General features: G+C 47.4%; 1 protein-coding gene across 3 annotated transcripts in view; it reads right to left on the reverse strand.

Annotated features, from left to right (window-relative positions):
* The window catches only part of Nckap5 (NCK associated protein 5), a 698,576-nt gene extending 683,201 nt beyond the window's left edge, over window positions 1-15,375 (reverse strand). For all 3 annotated transcript variants that reach the window (XM_055602004.1, XM_055601990.1, XM_055602014.1), the window contains exon 1: window positions 15,272-15,375. In XM_055602004.1, the coding sequence (XP_055457979.1) occupies window positions 15,272-15,340 (69 nt within the window). In that variant the 5' untranslated portion in view covers window positions 15,341-15,375. The remainder of the gene's footprint in view (window positions 1-15,271) is intronic.
* Window positions 15,376-15,918: the final 543 nt, after the last annotated feature.

Raw genomic sequence — 15,918 nt, forward strand, 5'->3', positions numbered from 1 at the left:
GTGTGTGTGTGTGTGTGTGTGTGTGTGTGTGTGTGTGTGTGTGTGTGATATTTCTGAAATCAGATCTCATGTAGACCAGGTTGGCCTCAAACTTTCCATGCAGCAGAGGAGACCTGGAGCTTCTGGTCCTCCATGCTTCTATTACCCGGCAGGATGGACTGCAGGTGTACCCACACTCCTGGTTTTGCAGTGCTTGTGATAGAACCCAGGGCTTTGAACAAGCTAGCCGGGCACTAGCTGCTTTGCTGCATCCTCAGCCTCTTCTGTAGTTGTCTAAGTTTTCATTCACCTCCCCTGATGGTCAGGGCAATCAATGCCTGCTGCCTTAGTGTCTAGTCTTGGGTTCCCCATAATCTCTGCATGCTATGAAGGCCCTGCCTGGTCCGTTTGTACATACCTTCATCTGGTCATGGGCACCCTATCAAGAAGGAGAGGAACCAGCCAGCTTTAGAGACAGGAAATGCAGAGTAGGGGTGTGATCTGCCACAATCATGGTCTCTTACTTCCTCCCACGGTGCAGTCATCATGAATCTGGAGACTTCGCTCACCAAATAAGTACCAGCTGAGTTCTTAGAGGTTTTGAGAACAGAGAGGACCCAGGTTCATTTCACTGAACGTAGCTCTAGTTCACATATGCTGGTACACCTATTTCTTCTTTTTTTCCTCTGTCTCACTTATCCCTTTGTTTTTTCTCTGTTTTCTTTTGATCCAGAATCATTTCTTACCCCAGTGAGTTAGCCTCTATTTTGTGAGTCACTCAGCTATCCATTTTTTTTCCATCTTTAAATCATACATCCACATTGCCCAAACAATATCCACACCAGGTCAAAGTGAGAACGGAGTCCTATGCTCAGCCTTCAACAGCCAGAACTCTGACGGAAACATCACAGACATTTCAAGACAAAACAGGACAGTTCTCCTTTCAAAACTGGCCCTGTCTGAAGGCAGTGAAGTGCTCAGCGCATAAGCATGAGGACCTCGGCTTGGATCCCCCGCGACCATGTAAAAGCCGAGCACGCCTGTGTATGACCCCAGTGCCGCAGGCAGGGACCGGAGGATCCTCGGAGCTTGTCATCTTAGCAGAATTGATGGCTTAGGGAGAGGCTGTTTCTGAAACCAACATGAAAAGCAATCAAAGAACACAGCTGGTATGTTGCTCCGCCCTCCATGCACAGGTGCACATGCGTGTTTGTGCCCATGCGTGCGCATGTTCACACATCCATGTTAGCCATTATGCGCACCGCACGCACACACCACCACCACACACAAACACAAATAAATAAAATAAGATGGATTTTGTGATGATGAGTGCAGAGGCTGTTGTTGTTCTGGCCTCTACATGCATGAACACACTTGCAAGCATACCTATACACACATGTACAAACACACCTTCATAAAAATAATTTATTAGATAAATAAATACTTAATAGATACAGCTTGCCACAAGTGAAAACCTTTCTGGACCTCCGTGCTCGGCAACCTTCTTTACAGAAATCTAGGGAGGCCATAAAAAGAGGCACTGGATTGAGCAAAGGACACTCGCTGGCCTTGATCTGTCCACCAGCCCACTTGCAGCTGTAATACTGGAAGGCCCCTCCAGAGGAGGACTGAGACCTGGGAGCCTGGTTTTGTCTCCTCTAAGTAAAACCTCCTGCTCTGCACAATGACAGGCTCTCTAGGCTCTTTAGGGCTCCTAGGGAAAGTGCTTAAACCCAAAATATCATTTGCTATCTGTTTTCCATCAGAGGAAGAAAAAAAAAATTCTGATGCTGGGGGTTAGCTCCATGGGAAACTATGACTGCAAATTGAATCTTTGAGAATTAAATCCAATTGAAAATGCATTAAAAGCTATTTAAAGAAATCTTGCCTGAGCCCTTTGTTAGGTGGAGAATCCTTCTGGAAAGAGAGAAGAGCAGCCTCTGATGTGTCTTTTATAACCGGATTCACATAAATAGGACTTTCTCAAGAGGAGGTATGGGGTGCTTGACAGGAAAGGGGGGTCCTGCATCTCTTCCTGAAGCATTGTCAAAGATGCTCCCCTGCAAATCCCCCACTCATCCTCTTTACACAGAATCCTTCCATAGAATCTCACCATAGAGCAGAGAAAGACTGGCACAAGGGAGAACAGGCAATTTGTATCGATGGGCTCCAAGCTGAAAAGGCCCTACCTGCTCTGAGAGAAGCCACTGTCAACTGACAATTGAAGCTATGGTACCAGGCCCTGCGGTATCCCAGGAGTCACCCCCACATCACCATAGCAACAGAGAGAAGCCAGAAAACCCCTCACTTTGAAAAGACACAATAGAGATGTGCACATCACAGATACAAGCAACCCATGCTGTGCAGGAAGACAGGCCTTGTTGTTCAGAGTCACACGACCAGCACCGCTTCCTTCATCACCCAGTCTCCCCTTCTTCGCTGGCATGATGGGGTGCTGTTCTGCAGCCTTGCAGAGTTACTGTGTAACCGACTGAGCACAGATAATGTTTAAGCATCTCATCCCAGTACAGTATCCGCATCGCCATCACTCCCAGTGCAGACAGAAGGAAAAGCCGTCCGTTGCTATTACGTGTCTATGTGTCTATGCTCATGTGTCAGGCACACACATGAAGGCCACAGGCTGGTGTCCTGTGTCTTCCTTCGTAGCTCTCTGCCTCACTCTTGCTTTTATTTATTATTAATACTGTATGTATGTGCGGGGGGGGGACATGTGTGCAGATGGTACGCGTTGCAGGTCAGAGCACAACGCTGTGAAGCGGATTCTCTCCTTTACCTTTCCGTGGGTTCCAGGGATGGCTCTCAGGTCATCAGACCTGGAGGCAGTCCCCTTAATCCACTGTGGCCCCAACTTATTTTCTCAGACGGTGTCTCTCAACGACTCTGCAACGCATGGACTCGGTAAGACTGGGTGGCCAGCAAGCCCGAAGCCCTGCTGTCGCTGCCCCGCCGAGGCTGGGACTGAGGCTCCTTTGAGAGGGTTCTAACGGACTGAACTCAGATCCCCATGCTTGTGTGAAATGTGAGATGGCGAGGGAGCCATTTCAGTAGACGTCTTATAGAATAAAACCAGTCACTGTTAAAATAACAGCACTTGTCATCCGAGGCGATGGCTCAGTGGTTAAGAGCAGTTACTGCTCTTCGGGAGGACTCAAGCTGGGTTCTCGGCACCCATATCAGATGGCTGGCAATTGCCTATAGCTCCAGTCCCTGGGATCTGACAGCTTCTGGCTTCCCCTCCGTGGGTACCAGCACACATACAGCATATGCTAACACAGACACAAAAACATCCATATAAATAATAACAATAAATCTTAAAAAATAAATCACACCGTTGCCACCATTCCCTGCTGAGAGATCACATGTTAAAAGGTATATGTGTGTGTGCAAGTGTGTGCATACATGTGTGTGCGTGTGTGTGCGTGCATGCATGTGTGCAGGCATGTATGCGTGTGCGTAACTAGCCACTTTCTATCCCTGCCAGACAAGTGTTCAGTACAGATCAGGCTCACTCCATCCTAAACCAAGCACTGAGTCCTGGCTTCTTTCCTAAGCCAGAACACACCTGATCTACAGCAAAGACTTTTCTCAACCAAATGACAATGGAGTAAGCTAACTTCATTTACTGCCCAGCTTAACACTGAAAGCTAATATCATTTCTATAATTCTGTGTTGCTCAGCAATCACATCCAAGGTAACAGTGTTCCCCGGTCGAGGATTAGACCCTAATTAGATGCAGGCTTTCTGCATTGACCAGGACCCTTCCTCTTCTGCCTGCGTAAGTTACAGGGACTCTCCATCAGGCATTTCATCTGTTGCCGTACACATGTAGGTGCCCAATAAATGTTACCTTTGGTGATAATAAAACGAAAGCCAAACTTTCAAAAGCTGAGCTACCCAAAAGGCCATTGTCTACATTCTTGGCAGCCACCAGAGAACCCGTTTTCCCAAGTCAGCAGCCGCTGAGGGGGCTGGCCAGGGGCCAATTCCCAGGGTTGGCGCATTCCTGGGGCCTGGCAGAATGCCACCGAAACCCTGCTTCCTGTTTCTCTTTATGTAGTGGAAAACTTTTTCCACTTTGACCCCTCCATGTCGTCCTCCCCCAACCAAGTAAAGGGAGGTAGTTAGATGGGAAGCGTTCTCCAGTTCCTTCCCCCAAAGCCCATCTATCTCCCACTGCTCCAAGTTGGCAGCGCTCAGAGCAACTGAAAACAGAAGGCAAACAAAGAGGAGCTTCACAGCACAGTCGGCTAGTCTGATTCAGCAGGGGCCCGGGAAGAAAGGCTCAGCGGGACCCAGGGCACAGCGAGGCATTGTGTGTGTGCTTGGGCACTTTTGGATGGCTCTGGAATAAAATTACCTGATATAAATAGTCATTGGCCAGAATTCAGCTGTGAGGGCAGAAGCCCAAAAGGTCCAGAAAAAAAAATACAATGTTCCATATTAAAAGGTCTGGCCTAGTCATTAATAGGGAACTCCTGAGCAACTGGAGTTAAGAAGAAAGGAATTCTGGGTTTGGCAGGAGAAAAACTGTAGCTAGCGAGGAACCTGGATGGACATTTCTGGCTGAGATCATTCTAATTATGCTGATTTGTTTCTTAAAGACCATATATGAATATTTAAAAAGCAAAGGAAAAAGAAAACCTGTCTTCTGAATTCCGGTTTCTATATGCAGCCAGAGAGCCGCCATCTTGTGCTTATGACACAAAGAGGGCGTGCAATGCCGAGCGCTGCATGTGCTGGGATCACTTCACTTGATGCTCCTGCCTGTGGAGGGAGAGACGCCGTATGCACATACATGTGAGGATGGAGGTTTAGGGAAGCCAGGCAAGTGGCCAAGCTCACACAGGCAGGAGGGTGCAAATCCATCCTGGTGGGTTCTCCAGCCGCACATGGCTGCACTGCATGTTTATTAGCTTCCTTATGTTTTATTGTGGGTGTGTCCATGTTCATGTACATAGATATGCATGTTTTATTTGCATATGTGTGCATGCACGTGCATGTGGAAGCCAGTGGGCAAGCTAGGTCGTTGTGCCTCAGATAGCATCCACCTTTATGGAAACAGGGTTTCTTACCACCCTGGGAGTCCCCGAGTTGGCTGGTCTGGCTGGCTCTCCTCACTGACTTCACCAAGCAAGCTCAAGAGCCTACCGTTTGAGGCCCAGAAGATCCTCAGATATACCCCAGCTTGCCAAGGTATGCCTTGTCTGCATCACCAGCCCCATGCTCCCAGAGCCAGTTGGGATACCACACAGAAAGAAAAGAAGGACAGCAGCAGCCTCACCCCAGGCACCTCACCGAGGTCTGAAAGAACTTCTATCTCAGAACTGTGCCTACTCACACTGGGACACTGCCAGGCCTCTGAGCCATTCTACCCCCAAAGATGGCAGGCCTCCGACAAAAGCTTCCCTTACAAAAAGCCAACAGCCCCCAAGCTCCTCACAGCGCCAGCTATGACAGATGGATCCCAGAATTCACCAGACCAAATGATTTTATTTCCCTCAACATAGCCATGTGCATAAAGCAGTCTGTGAATTAACTGTATTAGGAAATCTACCAGGCTGAAGACAGCCACTTAAAACCAAGGACCAAAGAGGTGACGAAAGACAGAAGGCCAGAGAACCTCAGAGGCACCTTCAGAAATGGACAATTATGATCCATTAAGCCTCATTAAGGAATGGAAATTTATGAGGAGGAAACATCTGGAATGACCTGGAATGTAAAGGAACCAGAAGAAACCTCGGCTGGGGCTTGCGGAAGGCATCCCAGACCAATGGGACTCTTGGTTTGCAAAACTGGTCCACGGAAAGGAGACTCCAGTCTCTGTGTCTGGTGTTACATGGAATGCTCACTAGGATGTTCCTAACACTCTAAATACTAATTGAAATTAGGTTAGAGATGAGGGCTGTGAACAAACCTGGCAGGAAGACCCTGGATCCTGGCTAAGATGAACCAAAGCAATGCAACCTGTGGCCCCTGTGGCTGTTTAATAACTATTAACTGATGACAAATGACAGTATAGAAAGTCATAAAAAAAATCATAGTATAAAACTGCTGTGATACTGATAATATACATTCAGTTGGAAAAACTGGCACAGATAAACCAATTTGAGCAAAGAATTCCAGTGAGTTAGCTGTGCAATGTATCCTGCCCTGTACCTGGAAACAGGACAGGAAGTTGTTAAGGAAGGGGTGCAATGGTGGCCAGACGGGAGAGAAGGAAAGGTGAGACTGGGATTCGTGGTTGCAGTAGAGCCTACCTATGGTCTCAGAATTTTCAAAGATCATCCCGAGTGAGGAAACCCAGAAGCAGAAAGACACATTATGGTATACACTTGCTTATAAGTGGATATCAGCCATATAATATAAGATAAACATATTAAAATCCATAGTCCTAAAGAAGCTAAACAACAAGGAGGACCCTAGGGAAGAGGCTGAAACCTCATTCAGAAGGGCAAACAGATAGACATTGGAAGCAGAAGACAAGGAACAGCAAAGGAGCCCTCTTCCACAGAGGGCCTCTGAAAGACTCTACCCATCAGGGTATCAAAGGAGATGCTGAGACTCATGGTCAAACTTTGGGCAGACAGCAGGGTATCTTATGGAAGCAGAGGGAGATAGAAAGATATGGAGAGGACAGGAGCTCCACAAGGAGACAAACAGAGCCAAAATACCTGGTCCCAGAGGGTCCTACAGAGACTGATACTCCAAGCATCCAGGACCATGCATGGAGAGGTCCAAGACCCCTGCTCAGAGGAAGCCCATAGGCTTCTCAATGTACAATGTACGAGTGGTTTCCCTAGTAAGGGGAGCAGGGGCTGTCTCTGACATGAACTCAATGGCGGGCTCTTTGATGATTCCCCCCTAAAGGTACTGCCCTGCCAGGGCAACGAGGAAGATGATGAAGCCCACCCTGATGAGACCTGATAGGCTAGGGTCAGAGGGAAGGGGAGGATGTTCTCTGCTATCAGTGGACGAGGGGAGGGGCTTGGGGGGAAAAGAGGGAAGGTAAGAAGGATTGGGAGGAGTAGAGGGAGGGGGCTACAGCAGGGATACAAAGTGAATAAATTGTAATAAATAAAGAAATAAATAACAGAAATATAAACCAAGCACACTGGAGACTGTTTTTCAAGCCTCTGTGGCTTTTCCAATAAACCTTTGCTACAGGGAATGCAGGGACACCACCAATTCAATTTAGGTCAGTATTCTAAAGAGAAACATGAAAGTCCTTCCTTTTGTGGTAAGAACCATCAATAAAAGCATAATGGTAACTTCTTTCTGAATCCGGAAAAAGACAGAAAGAGCAGGGCAGCAGCTCCACAGGTGCTTTCAGAGGCCATTGGTCATCCTGAAGTGTCACTCCCAAGGGCACTGTCCACCCTACCTTTGAGGCCAGGTCTCTTGCTGTCATGGAGCTCCCTGATTAGGATAGGCTGGCTGGCCAGTGAGCCCAAGGAACTGCGCCTACCTCTACCTCGCAAGCGCTGTGATCACAAATGCATGCCACTGTGCCTGGCTCTTTTACATGGGTTCTGCAGACTGAACTCAGGCTCTTACACTTGTGTGTTAAGCATATCAACAAGGTCATCCTCTGAGCCACATGAATGCCATTGTTTGCCCTGCTGTGTGCTGTGTGCTGTGTGTGTGCTGTGTGTGTGCTGTGTGCATGCTGCTAGCACTGTGATCTCCAAAGGTACTCGACTGACACAGCTTCACAACTTAGCAAGACCTCTGGTTGCATTTCGTGGTCCTCAAAGTGTCACGGAGCTCTGCCCACCAGCTGCTCAATTCTTGTGACCACAGATGAAATTTTCAAGAAAGAAAAGGGGTGTATGAACAGTGCCTCACTACTGGCATATAGAAGGACATCAGAAAACACCCTCATGGTAGGAAAACCCTGAAAATGAGAACGTTAGGAGGAACAGCCTGAAAACAGCCCCCAGGAAGAACACTTTAAAAACAAACAGTTGGGAAGAGCACTCTGAAAGCAAGCATACAAGAAGGATGCCCCAGAGCCTGGTGGGTTTGAGGACATGCTCCCCAAAAGATTGATCCACATGCTACTTGTTGCTATGCACAAAGCACAAGGGAGCCTACCATGAAAATGATACAAGGCTGCCATAGGAAAATGCAGGAAGGAAACTCAGTTGCCATGGAAACTCAGAGGCTCTGATAATGCTGGTCATTGAAAGATGGTGAAACACCAGGAAGATGACAAGCAGATCTTAGAGCCACAAGGAAACAGGAGGCATGCCAGGCAAACATCTCCACCCCTTTGTCCTTCGTCCTGCCGAGGAAGCAGGGCAATCCCCCACCTCATCAATAACACAGAATCTGCAATCGCTTTCAAAACATGTCTGGTTTCTATTTTGATTTACTGATCTCAGATATTCCAAAGATGCACAGAACAATATCAGACACTGACAGGTAGCACTCACCGCTCTAGCTAAATACAACTGATGATGGAGGTCAGGGATTATAGAGCATCTTCTCTGTGTCCCCAGAAGGACAGTGGTCCATGGGCAGATGGTCTGGGAAGCACTCAGCAGTCAAACTGCCATACCATTCTTGGGTCACAGATGCCCCTGAGAATTTTATGATACCATATGGATTTTTCCCCATAAATGCACAAATATGCATTAATATAAAATATTTCAGCCATTTCTAAGATGTGGGAGTCATTGGCAGCCAGCTGAACCTACTTGGTGAGCTCCAAGCCAGTAAAAATCTTTGTGTCAAAAAACAAAATGAATGACACCTAAGGAATGACACTGTGACTATCCTCTGGCCTCTAAATACATGCACACACACACATGCACACACACAAACATGTGCACACACATTCACAGGCACACAATGTAGCTGCACACTCAGGAACTTACATACATAGACACAGAAAGACACACACACACGTTCATATACACACACTATATCTGCACACAGGATCATGTGTATGTGTACATGTACACACATGCACACACACACAGAGAACAAACAGTGGGATCATCCTTGCATGAGAATAAGAATAGTAATACCGTCTTCCCCCTCCAGCCATCAACAGTAGCAGCATCTCCCCGTCCCCACGTGCCGATAAGCTGCTAGAGTATCTTCCCAGCGTAAGAAAACCCTGAATTCCATCCTAGATCTGTACTTAACCCAGGGACACACCTGTAATTGCAGGACTTAGGAGATGGAGGCGGCAGAAGGATCAGCATTTATCCTGGTTATCCTGAGTTGCATAATGAGTGTTCCAGGTGCATTTTGCATAGCGTGATGAAACACTCTAAGCAAAGGCAGTTTGGGGGGAGAGAGGCTTTATGTCAATTTAGAGTTTCCAGCCTATCACTGAAGGAACCCAGGGCAGGAACTCAGAGCACAAACCATGGAGGAATGCTGCTTGCTAGCTGGATAGCCCCACCTTATGCTCAGCTAGCTTTCTAACAAAGCACAGGACCACCTGCCCAGAGAGTGGTGGCACCCACAGAGGGCTGGGCACTGCAGAACTTAATCAAGACAGCCCCCAACAAACATGCCCATAGGTCAGCCTGAGCTGGGCAACTCTTTGAATGAGACTCCCTTCTCAGGTGACTCTAGGTTGTGTCAAGTTGATAGTTAACGCTAACCAGATTGCAAGTCTGAGGCCAGCCTAGCCTGAAAAAAAAATCTGTGAGGGCATTTTTATGGGAACCCTTGAAGGTGTGGTTATTATGTCCGTCTGCTGAGAGGAGCAAAGGGAGAAGCTTCTTTCAAAGAGAGCCTAAGTCAGATGAAGGGAAACTCTCCTGGTGAGAGGTGAGCTGAACAGCAGCTCCCTGGGTGTTTAACTGGTGAGCTAAACACTCCCTTGCAAGTAGGAGATCCTTCGGGCTCTCGCAGCCATCCATCAGTCGCGTAAATGTCTGCTTAGTTCTCAGGATCATCTACCACCTGCCGTACCCCGCACGGAAGGACATCTCCCCACAAGCTGGTCCTCGGGTAAACGCGTGCATATCAGTCAAAAGTGGGCATTTGTTCAGAGAGGAAAAAGAGAAAGGAAAATCGTAAGCTCAGGAAGCAGGCCTAGACCCACGTCTCAATACTCAAGTTCGGTATTCCTCGTAAGTCCCTCCCTCCCCACGCCGCTCCTCAGTCAGCTGTTTCTGCTGAAACCAAGTCTGCCTCCCTGGCCATTCGGAACAGGTGTGGCGGGTGTTGCAGTACCCATGAAGTTTCTAGTCCTGACAGAACAGCTGGAGGCCTTTCAGGCAGGGAAGCTGCAGAGGGACTCCCTGTGTCTGTCACTGAAGTTTCTGTTTCAGAGCTTCAAGGTCTGCAGAGCCAGACCCAAACTGCAGTCTCTCACCAGTCTCAGGGCCTCAAGTCATGCACCAAGCTGCACATTTGTAGAATAGGGATAGTTAGAGGGATAGTTAAAGGGCTGTTGTATTAGCCAACTATTTCCATAAGCATCAAGCACACTGTCTGGCACGTATTAAACTTCAATAAATTTCAGCTACTAAGAGAGGAAAACCATTGCGGTCTAACCTCAGTGTGTGATTTGCCAACCAAAGAGCCAGAGCTGCCAGCGAAGGTAGCTTGGTGTTAGACTCCATCAGTCCCGATGCTGACATGCCTGTGCTGCTGCTCGGAACTTTGTCCTCCCTCACTATCCTCGTATTGGTGTTACTATAAACTTCACCCGCTATGTCCTTCTTGGGTTCTGCCCTCGAGCCTTCCAGACTTCTACCACTAGCTGGCCTGGGTGTACCCTCCTGTCCTCCATCTTTTGACTTCTTTGCTAGAAGTTTATCCCCAGCACCCAGACAAGCCGCACAGTAGAAGGCATCACAGTTCTACATTTTCAAGGTTACATAACGGAAAAGAAGACATCCTGCCTCAAACCAGGCAGAAAGTGAGGACCAATCAACCCCAGAGGTTGCTGCGCGCGCGCACACACACACACACACACACACACACACACACACACACACAATTAAACAACAAAAAATAGTATTACTGAAATGTGCACATCTTTAAAAAAAAAAAAAAAAACAGGAGCATTCAGGGGCTGGAAAAATGACTCTGTGCTCATCTCCTGCAGAGGACCCAGGTCCATTTCTAGCACTCGTATTGGGAGACTCACAACTGCCTGTAACTCCAGTCCAGGAATCTGATGTCCTCTTCTGGCTTCTATGGGCATTGCACTGATGTACTCTCAGTCTTACGCAGACATACAGAGTTAAAAATAAACCTTAAAAACAAACAAACAACAACAGAAACCCTAGCCTTCTCTTCCACTAGATGCACCGTGACTCCAAGCGTCAAATGTCCAGGCACGTGGGAAGAAGCAGCAAATCAAAAAGCACAGAGTGAAATCAGGCTTAGTCTGATCAAAAGGCAGCAGGCAGGGGCTGAGAAGTGGGACAGAAAGAGGCTTCTGGGGAGTCTTCATTGTCATCGAGAAGACTGAGCTTGCTGGGCATAAGGGCTGCTCACTACAGACCCGCAGATGCCCCCTCCTGCCTTCCTCCCTCGGCTTTTCATCTGGGTTTCACTTTAATGTTACTTTCTCCCTATGAAGGGTCATTTATAAAGCAAAAGCATCAACACCGAAGACTAAAGTTTATGACAGTGTGAGATCTCCCCCAACCTTCTTCTTCCCCAGCTTCCCTCTCCCTGCCTCTCCCTCCCCTCCCTCACACGAACACACAGTTATATGCACCCGTGCACACACACTTCAAAATCCCTCTCTACTTAGTCCTCAAAGTTGTCCCTAAGGGCCATAAACTGTTTTTACTTTTTTACTTTCCTCTATCTGCACACTGTTTCTTCATGCAATGGTTGCTCCAGTCTGAAAAGTATTTTAAAGCTATTGCAAGAGAGCCATAATTTTTAACTTAACACTTCATGATTTGATTAAGTAAAATAAAAAGGTACTAAAGTTAATAGTACCTTTTTCTTCGGGTTCACGAGGAGGAATTTTCTCCTGCGAAGTCTGAATGAGGAAATCACCTCTGGGTCTCCTAACTCTCGGAAATTCTGGTCATAATGGTTATTGCAGTGGAGTCTCGACATGTGACGACTCCGAGTTTCCTTTTCATCCAGTCAGTTTTCCTCAAAGCGCATGTTGTCCTGGGCTAATATTTAGTGAAAGATAAAGAACAGAAATGTGAGATGGAGACCCGTGCTCTCTGCCCCGTGTCATCCTCCTGGTTAACTTCGGGAAAAGCAGGCAACGTCTCTGGGTCTTAGTGATTCCTTCTATGAGGCAAAGGACTGGACAACACATGCTAGTTTACCATTCTGTGATTCAAAAGAGTTTTAACAAGGTTGGGCAGATGACTCAGTTGCTAAAGTATTTGTCTTGCAAGCAGGAGGACTCTAGCTATACTGCCAGAGTCCATGTAGGAAGTAAATAAAAACAAACAAACAAACAAACAAACGGGCTTGCCCGAACAAGCTTGCAATCCCTGTGCTACAGGGACAGAGACAGGCAGATGTTTGGGAGCTGTGGGCCTGCCAGTGTAACCTACTTGGTGAATTCCAGGTCAGCAAGAGGCCTTCTCTCAAAAAACAGAGGGGAGCCAACAACACAGCATATCTGGTAAAGGGCTTGGTGCATAGGGAGGACGGTGTGAGCCCCAGGACCCACGTTAAAAAGCTGTCTCTGGCAGTGCATGCTTGTAACCCCAGAGCTGGTGAAGCAGAGGCAGGTGGATCCCTGGGGCTCCCTGGCTCAGCCGTCTAGTCTGTTTGAAAAAGTCCAGGTCAAGGAAAGATCCTGTCTCAAAAAACAGAGTAGGTGGGCAAAGGCACCTGTCACCAGGCCTGACGACCTGAGTTTGATCCTCAATACCCACATAATAGGAGAGAACTGACTCCAGAAAGGTGTGCCCTAACTCCACATACATGTCATGGCCTGCAAACATGTACACACGCACACGCGCACACACACACACAGTAAATAACTACATACATATATCCTGTTTACCAACAGCCTCCACAAAACTCGGCTCTTCCGGTTCCCCTTCGGAGCTATCCTCGGCGATTTATTAAGGGCTGGCACTACCAAGTACATAAGGACGATAGCCTAGCACGTTCCCCTTCACAGGATATTTGCATATTAGCTGAGACTGGAGGCAAAAACAGGTGGTTCTGGGGACCAAACAACCAGGGTGCTACTCCTGGATTAAAAGAACCCTTTTGGAACTGTTCTCATCATACCATAAGGCTGCTGCTGTCTCTGCCTCTGCCCAAGCCAAATCAGACCTGGATCCTTGCATGTCAACGTTCATGAAGATTTTCTACCGCAAAAGAGGCTGAGAAATTACCCCTTCACCACTAGTTTTTCCAGAAGTTGAAAGGGGAACTGAAGCATGAGAATGCACACCTCATTCACCCACTTTCCATGGAGATACCCCATGACCTAGAGTATGAAGTGTGGTTGTATTCACAGAAAAGAGCACTTAAAGGGTCACCAAAGTTCTTGACCTCTAAGAGCACGCAGTCAGACACCGGGATTCTGAGTCACATGAAGAACGTGACATGAGAACACTTCACATACCCTCTGCTCAGCACCCAGAACCCCCACTCAGGAAAAGCTTTATGACAGCGGTTTTCAACCTGTGGGTTGCAGCTTCTTTGGCAAATGTCTGTCTCCAAAAGAACTTACATTACAATTCATAACAGCAGCAAAATTACTGTTGTGAAATAATGATGAAAATAACTAATGGTTGGGATCCCAGCATGAGGAACAGTTGTAAAGGAACCAGCGTTAGGCAGGCAGAGAGCCGCTGCTTTAAAGGGAAGTGGCTGTGATCACAAGAAAAATCACAAAGTGTGTAGATAAAATAAACAACAAAAATCCCGGCGGAGAGCGCCCTGGAGGGGCACAGCTGATCGGCCAGCCCAGCGACCCGCGTTTGCAGGTGTGTGCATGTGTAGGTGTTCAAGTAAAGGCCAGCAAACCACCTTGGTGCTACCCCACAAGCGCCCCTGTCTGCCTCGCTCACGAGCCTGGAACTGACCAAATGCGCTGGAGACCAACTGCCCAGAGAGCCTCCGAGGTCACCTGTCTGTACTTCCCAGAACTGCCACCGCAGCTGGCTTTTTCACACGGGTACTGGGAACAGAATTGAGGTGCTTATGCTCCTTAACCCTCAACAAATGTCTCGTCAGTCATGCTCTCCGTTCCAGTTTCCAGCCCAGCTGCTGTGAGTACAGCACACCCCTGTAACTCACACAAAAGCAAAGACCAAGAGAGACCTATGTTTCCCAAAATGATCAAGTCATGCTAAGCTATTTCTCGCTGTGTTCACGTCTATCACGGAAAAGAAGACGTGACTTACATATGTTGGTCCAGAGCCAAACGAAAAGAAGCCAAGTTTCCAAGTGCAGTAATTAACCCTTTTCTTTGTGCTAAGCAGATTCTCACATCCAAAGGTAATCCCAAGCAGGCTGTTAAAACTTATGTCCATTGGGGCCAGCAATATGGTTCAGCAGGTAAAAAGTGCTTGCCAAGCAAGCCTAACAACCTGAGTTTGCTCCATAGAGCCTACATAACAGGCTGGATATGGTGCTGCTCATCTGAAATTGAAGGACACCTGTGGGGGGGAGGGTGGAAATGGAAGGACCAGCGGGAAGTTCCAGGGCCAGCTAGCCTGGAGCGCACAGCTCGGCAGCAGAAACAAGACAGACTGTGCCTCAACTAGGCGGAAGGCAAAAGGAAACTCCCGAAGGCAGTTCTCTGCTCTCCGCATGCATCTGCCACACACACACACACGCGCATCAGATGCACACATGCTAAAGACTTTTAAAAGAACACTGTCCACCAGAGTGAGACTCTCAGAAAGAAATGCTGCGTAGGAAGGAATGAGCATGCAGCCAAGAAGCACTCAGCCACTTTCTTGGCGCTTCGACACTTGGAAGTTGTGCTGAATTTTTGTTTAGTTTAGCCCCATGGTTCAGCGGGTGTGGGAGTAAACACACGCAGGCCTGGCGTTCGGACCTGAGGCACAGGCACACTTTTGTATAGGCTAATGTCTATTTCGGCCAGAATTAATGTAATTATATGTAATGTTGACAGATTATGACATTTACCTATTAAGACACTGTACAAACATTCCAATAATTTGCTGGCTTTAGAGTTTGTAAAAAATAAATGAGCCCAAATCCCAAAAGATGTTGCTTAATGGAATCATGGTTTCAGGAACTAAGCGGTCAGGAAATAACAGCCAAAGAATAACCCATTTCAAGCCAAAACACATACAGTGGCCAGGGGATAGTTAGCACTTACCACAAGACTGCTGTCCAGAGAAAGTCTTTTACCAAAGTCCCTTTTCTCCAGCTGTCTCTTCCCCTCCATGGGTGAGTGATGTGTTCCCCTTTGCAGTTTAGAAGGATTTCTCGTATGTCTCCACAGCCACTGCGAATGTGAACATGCGTTTTGTTATCAAGCACACCATGTTTGGACTTTTCACTTTGCACCTTTCCTACCAGAAACCAGGGCCAAGAAAGTACTCAGACCAAACAGTAAGTCTAAAACTAGACCTCTTGGCACACAAGACTTCTCTTAGTGGCACATGCTTGAGCTATCTTTTTGGAGGTGCTTGTGGTTTTTATTTTTTATTTTTCTATAGGTTCTGTTTGCAAAATCAGGGAATGGACTGGCATGTTAAATCAGCAGCAGACTGTGACCAAAAGCAAATGGTCTGTATCACACCACACTTGTTCCATACCTGTCCTCTTTCCATCTGCCGGAAGCATTCTGTTTCTATACACACAGGTTCTGCCTACAAATCCCATAAATTCAAACCCACAAAATTATACCAAGAATTACCGAACCTTACACCCAATAAGGAGAACACAAAACTTGTACATTAGTGTCAGTATTTAATTGTCAGAATGTCATGTAAGGAGCTGGAGAGATGGCTCGGTGGTCCA

This window comes from Psammomys obesus, unplaced genomic scaffold (genome assembly GCF_907164565.1).
Source record: "Psammomys obesus unplaced genomic scaffold, mPsaObe1.curated_primary_1811, whole genome shotgun sequence".
NCBI lineage: Eukaryota > Metazoa > Chordata > Mammalia > Rodentia > Muridae > Psammomys > Psammomys obesus.